A 7,133-nucleotide genomic window follows, 5' to 3' on the forward strand; every position below is an offset into this window, starting at 1 on the left:
TTCAATATTAAATTGCTAGGTTTTGTTGTGATAAACTTGATACATATCATACCAGTTTGATTAATCTCCATATATTCCTTGCTTTGGTATTTTTTTGCGCATCCAGGTGAGTTTCCACTACTCTTTAGTGCTTAAAGCTTTATAAGTTAAGACTACTCTAATGAAAGAACAATAGGTTTGTTATTTTTTGAGTTTTGTAAGCATTGCCCATTTGCAAGGCATGCTATATTTTCTCATATAGTTAGTTATTTCTCCTGTTAACTTCAATTCGCCTCTATTATTCTCAGGATTTATACTTCCATATTTAGGTGAACCGTGAACCCCGCCAACTTCCACCACAATTACTCTCTGGAATAAGAATTTACTCTCTTGAGTTATCTCATGAATCTTATGTTTATTGTTCTGATTAATTTATTACTGCTTTGATTTTTGTTCTTTCTCATTTTTTCGGGGGCTCCTGGCATGAAAATTCTTTTTCTCAAGCAATCAAAACCAGTTGGGAATACCACTGTAAATCTTATATTTTTACAGTATTACAAGTGAAAATTTTCTTTCCATTGGTGTTGTTTTTAGTGTTGTTGATGTTGCTTTATTTGTGTTGCAGGGGTCTCAACAACAGTCTTAGCGATGATGGTGGATTTGGAGGAGGGTGTAGCGACTAGCGACTGATGCAATAGAAAAACTATAGAGTGGTTAGCTATAAATTATTTACATATTTCTTATTTGTTTAATCAAGCACAAAGTTAATTTTCTTAGTTTTTGTTGGGGAGACAAGGAATGAAATCTCTTATTGTTTTTCTTATAATGATATTGTGGTTTTAGTATTGGTTTGCTTGGTTTCATTTTTTGTACTGTCACCACCAAACTCAAGTTGCCCAGGAAAGACCCATCAGTGCTGAATTTCACATTCCTGACGCGACAACTATTAAGCAGGATGACCTTCTTATTGCTTGCTCAATCAGAGCATGCTACAGCCAATTGCAGGTGCAATTTTCTTTCCATGGGTTGCTCATTTTTTATGGGGTACACGACTGAGCAAACTTGCACCCACTATTGGAGTTTGAAGAAAGAACAATGTAGAAACAAATAGCATTTCAATGAGGTACCTGTTTTATCAATCGAGTTTGATCTTTTTTTATAGATTTAAATGGTACACTATTCTTATCAGTCCACTTTTTTCAAAAGACATTTTTATTTTTTGCAGTTTTTAAGTTTTAGTGAGACTGCATTTTGCAATAGCATTCCAATTACACTTATAACAACTTTTATTCTCTATCATTTTTGCTCTTTTAAGTCGAGGTTGGTATAGACGACCTTTCTTGGAAATAATTAGCAAAGTAATTTCACTGACACTTGGTTTCAACTCAGCCGCCACTTATACGATATTTTACAATTAAGAGTTGAAGGATGTGTTGCACACAGTGGTAATTTGTGGTAGGTGTGAGTGTGTGATGCCAAATATTAATATTTTAATTTATACAAGACTAAATAGGTTAATTAATGTTGTATCTTATTCACCTTAGTTATAATATTACAGAAAAATGAAAAAGAAAAATGTAATAAGTACACATTTGCTCCTATGCACTCTAAGATTTGTCAATTATGATTTTTTTTTTTACTTAAAGATAATTGATTAATTAATAAAATAGAAAGTTACAAAATTTCTACCTATACAAATACAATTGATCCTCACCAAGTGTCATCTTTCTTTTTAAGTAACAAATCTAAAATAAGTGAGATATGATTTTCTACTCTCAAAAACTTTGGCCTCACATCCCACCACCTATGGATTATGGATACGTAGTGTTGCACCAAACTTTGACATGCAATCTGCAACAAAGTTAACTTCTCGCCAAGTGTGAGTGATGTTTATCCATGAAGCCTCTCTCTTTAGCTGCTCCCAAGTGTCCTTCATTGACCAGTGAACCTTGTTCTGCTGAAAAGCTTGAGTCATAGCCTTCGAGTCTGTCTCTACCCAGACGGATGTCCATCCCAGCTCCAGTGCCTTCTTGATTCCTTCCAAGATCACAGCTGCCTCTGCCATTTTATTTGTTGTGATTCCTAGCCCTCCAGCTGCAACTCCCAGAATTTTGCCCATTTTGTCTCTGAATGTGTTACCCCACCCTGATCTTCCTGGGTTCCCAACTATGAATTCTCTTAATCAGTTGTATGTTCTAATCCAAGTATTTCGTAAGGTTACATAATAAAGTTATGAGATTAAAGGCAAATTTGTGGAGCCTTGACTCCTTTTGAAATGTTTTTTTTCTTGGATTTACTTTATTATTATATTTATCTTGCTTAAGACACATGTAGGCAGTATATACCAGGATACATGCAAGCTATACAGGTTTCGGTTATATGGGCATCTGCAATTAGATCAAAGACAATAGGCATTTTAGATATACATTTACAAAGGTAAGTAAATCAGTGATTAATTAGGACTGTAAGAAGGTGTCTACCTGAGAATGTATGTGTGAACGACATGACTGGAGGACATCTTTGTAAACAATTTTCTTGGTGAATGTTCCAGTATATCCATCTAGTACCCCTTTCTTAACTAAAATTTTAGTTGATCTTCTGCATACTCCCCGTTTTGGACAAGGTTATGAACTTGATATTCAATTAGTGCCACTACTTTGCAGCTCACGTGAAGATGGGTGTGAAGACGTCTCCCTTGGAATCGTTAGTTGCCTAGACAATGAATCCAAACTTTCCTACAAGAAAAAAGAGATAAAAACAGTAAGGAAATATTGTATAGAACCATGCCAATACAAAGGTCATGCCAAAACTAAATACTCCATTCATTTATTCATTGCTCAATTAAAAGTAGTGAACCCCCACACGCTAAAGGATGAACTAACAAAATAGGTAATATTCAAATGATCTGATATGATTTCGGATTTCCAATCAAACTACACAAGCCACACTCTACTTCATTATCATAATTCAAGCAAACACGACTTAACAAAGTGAAACAAATCTATGGAGCGGTCGACGGACAGCAAGTATCTTGTTGTGATCGAGCATGACCTGCACCACCAACTAAGTCAATAGAAACAAAACCAAGCACAACAGTGTCCTTGTTGTTCCAGGACTGGCTATTTTTCTTTTTAAATACTGTACTGGAAATGCATATTAGCTCTTCATCCATCATATCCTACTGGCCAGTACAACTGTATATTCATCTTAAAAATTATGTGTCACATCTACACACACTTCGTTGTGACAAATTTGGTCTTACTAATCACTTCAAAGCTATCCTGTCTAAACCAACACACATGCCATACACAAAAGAAATGGCAACCAATTAATAAAGCACACATGATATCGATAGTTTACAAAGCACACCCTTGCTTCCATTGCATTAACTTATGACACTTTAGAACGTAAGGATAGATGCACCAAACAAAACACCCTTGCTTCCATTCCATTAACATAGGACACTTTACACAAACAAATGACAGACACACAAAACAAAACTGTGATCATGCACAAGAAAATGTCATATGACTTGATTAGGGTAAAGAAAAATACAGTGAACACACATTGACTAGTGAGTGTAATGTGGGAGGTATTCAGGTATCTGCTAATGCTATTATGCATATTGTCTTTTTGTTTAGACGTTCTGTCCAAGAGAACAGGCCATATGAAACCAAATATCCGCAAACAATATATAAAATCAATCATCAGCAACATAAATTCCAAGGTCCACAAGCATGTATAACACTAGAAAGATCAAGTACAAATACTACAGCTACAAATACGGTCAAAACAAGTAAGTACAAGTTCAGCACAAAAATTCATAATCTATACCAAGCAGCAGTGAATTGTTTGTAATCAAAATCAAGATAGGTTTAGATAATGGTTCTTTTTCAAATGACTTGTACAAAGTGACATTTAATAAGTTCTAGTAGCAACAATAAAATTCTCTATTGTTTTGAAGCCCAGCTCAACAGCTGGTAGACAGAGGATTATATTTCTCCTCGTCTTTGGACCTGGAACTTACCAAAGCCATACACCCAAACAAGAAACAAACCTTCTCACTTGAGCATGAAGAAGAAATGTTGGTAGAGAAAGTGGAAGCTCGTCAAAAGTGCATAGAGTAACGATCAGTCCTGATGACATCGTCGAGCCAATCAGGACACCGTCTCTTAATGATGATAAGACAAACATCATCTACAACTGTAAGACTTAGCCGCCACGATCATCTTATTGGAACTTTGGGGGGAATGGGGACAGAAAGGCAATATACTTCCAGATGCTAGAATCAAAACCAAATGAAAAAAGGGGACCGCTACAACGAACCTAAAGAAGAATCAGGTTTTCTTTATTAGACATGAAAATATCATGGTGGCCAACATTATCTGTAATTTCTTGAATCCTATTGTCACTAACTCACTAAGGGGCCATATAACCTCTTATAAGACCTTGAGGGCTTATAACCTCTTATAACAGTTATAAGATGTGGCCTAGTGATTTTGGACATTTTTTTTTGTCTGTTTTTTGCCTTTTATAAGAGGCATTTTACTATAAATGTCTTATAAGAGGCTCCAATTCTGTAAGTACCAAAATTAGATCTACTTCAATTCTATAAGTCTTATAACTCGAAAAATGACTCAAACACCCCGGCCCATATACCCCAAATTTCATTTATCTCTTTTATTCCATTTTCATTATCTTATTTTCCAAATAACTCCATTACCCTAACCACCACCGACTACCACCACCACCACCACCACCACCACCACCACCACCACCACCACCATCATTACCCACCACCACCCATCAACTATTAAGACTATCACCACCACCACCGGCTATTTAAAACCACCACCACTACCACCGCATTTATTAAGACCAATATCATCACCTCCACTACCACCACCACCGTACTATTAAAACTATCACCACCACCGTACTATTAAAACATCTACCACTTCTACTACCACCACCATCACCATGCTATTAAAACCAATATCATCACCTCCACTACCACCACCACCGTGTTATTAAGACCACTACCACTACCACTACCATGCCAATTAAGGTAGTTTCCTAAAATTGATATTCTAATTATCAAAATTGATTTGAAACCTAAAATCAAACTATACGTTTATTTCAAATTAATATATTCAAGTTAAATGTGATGTAAAGTAGGGTTATATTTGTCAAATAACCATCTATAAGATGTCATGTATTTGTTTTTTTTATTTTTACAAGTGCTTATAAGAGGAACTTAAAATTAAAAACAAACCACTTTATAAGACCATCTTATAACACATGGTCTTATAAGACCCTCTTATAACTTAAACCAAAAAAACAAATAGCCCCTAAAAACTGAAAAAAAATGTCAGACAGGGAAGAAAGCGGAAAAATGAGGAAGAATAAGGGCCGAACTGAAATTGTTTTCAAGGACCTATTATTAGCTTTTCCAGAATCTCGTTGGGCTTTGAATAACAGATATCAAGAATAGTTGCAGCTAATTTAGTTTATCACTTATATCTTGGTCAATTTGAAAATGCCTACTTAAAAAATCATCCCAATTGCAATTATCTTTTAAAGAAAAATCCCATCAAAGTAAAAAAATAAAAAAAGTTAGTATTCAAGCAACACTTGCAACACATTTTCAAGCTACTAGTGCTATTGTAGTGTAACAAAAATGTGTCACTGCCGAGGTGAAAGGAGTTATATACACCTAGGTAAGGGGTAATATAATCTACTTTTGACTTTTTATAACAACATCAATATGAGGATACACGTGAATGGGCAAGGAGAGATCTCCCAATATATCATCAAACTAGCAACCATAATTAATATACACCTCACTTCAATTGTCGCATTTGGAGGAATCTCCTGGACTCCTTTACTTCCATAAGCTAGCTCCGGAGGAACAACCAACAACCTCTGTGCAAGTATATCATATCACAAGTTGATAAATAATTAAATATCTAGAGAGTACAAACCAGGCATGCCAAGTACAAGAGAAACCAACATTGTTCAGTGTTAATCATGCTCCCAAATACTAATGAATCGATCAACCAATCAGAAGCCAGTAAAGTTAGCTTACTTATACGCATTGACAGGATTCACAAATGACAAGTACTGTGGTCATGAAACATTGGCGAAAACCCTGTGCTTCCTTTCAGTCTCTTAGTCTCTCGGTGTCGCCATCTCTCACTGTGAAGACTCTAGCAACTTGGCTGTGCCAAATCAGAGATCCGGCACTAGCAACCTCTTTGGGAACATTAATCCTCCAATGATCTACTAGTGGACACCGATATAGGAACAAAACAAGACCAACGATAAAGTTTATATCTTACAGTTTGTAAATATCTAACATCCTCTCGGCTATCTGGAAAACATCATTGGCTCCCCAGCCTTTTGTTGTTCTATTTGATTTTGTGCACTATTAATTGAATTTAAACTATTTGGTTCTAACTTTTTAACAAAAATACATACATGGCCACTGTGATAACCAATTGTATCTGGTGACATTAAAGTCTGAGGGTTAAGAGGAAGATGGTAGAAGAAAACCAGTTGAATTGTAAGATTTCGACTGAAAACCTTGCACAAATATGCGAGAGATGTCAACTGGAGGTGTAAATGTGTAATTACAAAGTAAACAACTAGGATAGTAGGAAGTTTATTTTTAAAATGATCTAATCATTAGTAATCCATGATTCCATGGTAATTAGCAGCTCACCTGCTCTCCCACATGCATCCCTTCAACACCCACATCAAAACTTAACGACCAATTGCCACGACACATTTGAGTATCTTTCGAGTTCCAAAAAGAGACAAATATGGAACCTCGGTTCTTTTTGGGAGAGTGCCATCTGTACAAGTCTGCTTATGCCACGTGCGAGGATTAAAAGTGGCTGTCTTGTCCCTGTCAATCACAATCTTGGACTAGATAATACAAGAAATCGCTAGGATGGCATGTGGACCCTAAGCCAAGTTCACAGACCAAGGTTATCCATCCTTTACCCTTTAATTTAGGGTTATTTAGATTTTGGTACCACTTATTAGTATGATATTAGGAAATAGTACCACTTTTTAAAAAAATTAGGAAATAGTACCACTTTTTTTCTTGACCGTCAGTTGACCAAATTGACCACGGTCAAACTGGCAGT

At 35.8% G+C, this 7,133-nt stretch overlaps 1 protein-coding gene across 10 annotated transcripts; it reads right to left on the reverse strand.

The window, feature by feature from the left end:
• Nucleotides 1–1,636: 1,636 nt before the first annotated feature.
• On the reverse strand, nt 1,637–6,850 carry LOC147481276 (uncharacterized). 10 transcript variants are annotated; one of them, XR_015205882.1, is made up of 5 exons: nt 6,068–6,697; nt 5,822–5,904; nt 2,460–2,714; nt 2,333–2,366; nt 1,637–2,174 (listed from the first exon to the last, which is right to left on the reverse strand). XR_015205882.1 is itself a non-coding variant. In XM_086580329.1 (5 exons), the coding sequence occupies exons 3-5, from the start codon at nt 2,482–2,484 to the stop codon at nt 1,784–1,786; spliced, it is 429 nt and encodes a 142-aa protein (XP_086436455.1). In that variant the 5' UTR covers nt 2,485–2,714; nt 5,827–5,904; nt 6,704–6,827; the 3' UTR covers nt 1,637–1,783. The 10 variants fall into 10 exon arrangements, 8 of the variants coding, with proteins under 8 accessions (XP_086436455.1, XP_086436457.1, XP_086436452.1 ...); XM_086580329.1 differs by lacking the exon at nt 6,068–6,697 and adding an exon at nt 6,704–6,827 and having other exon boundaries at nt 1,637–2,145; nt 2,325–2,366; nt 5,827–5,904; XM_086580331.1 differs by lacking the exon at nt 6,068–6,697 and adding an exon at nt 6,704–6,827 and having other exon boundaries at nt 1,637–2,145; nt 2,325–2,366.
• Between the last annotated feature and the right edge of the window lie 283 nt (nt 6,851–7,133).

Source organism: Coptis chinensis, chromosome 8, assembly GCF_015680905.1.
Source record: "Coptis chinensis isolate HL-2020 chromosome 8, ASM1568090v1, whole genome shotgun sequence".
In the NCBI taxonomy this organism is placed as follows: domain Eukaryota; kingdom Viridiplantae; phylum Streptophyta; class Magnoliopsida; order Ranunculales; family Ranunculaceae; genus Coptis; species Coptis chinensis.

What these genes read in the sequence shown, in the direction of transcription:
- LOC147481276 (XM_086580332.1), bottom strand. Translation starts at nt 2,484, where the DNA reads ATGTCGTTCACACATACATTCTCAG. An exon ending in GTTCACACATACATTCTCAG is followed by an intron (nt 2,367 to 2,459) that starts GTAGACACCTTC and finishes ATCTAATTGCAG; the next exon opens with ATGCCCATATAACCGAAACC. An exon ending in TATAGCTTGCATGTATCCTG is followed by an intron (nt 2,146 to 2,324) that starts GTATATACTGCC and finishes GAGAATTCATAG; the next exon opens with TTGGGAACCCAGGAAGATCA.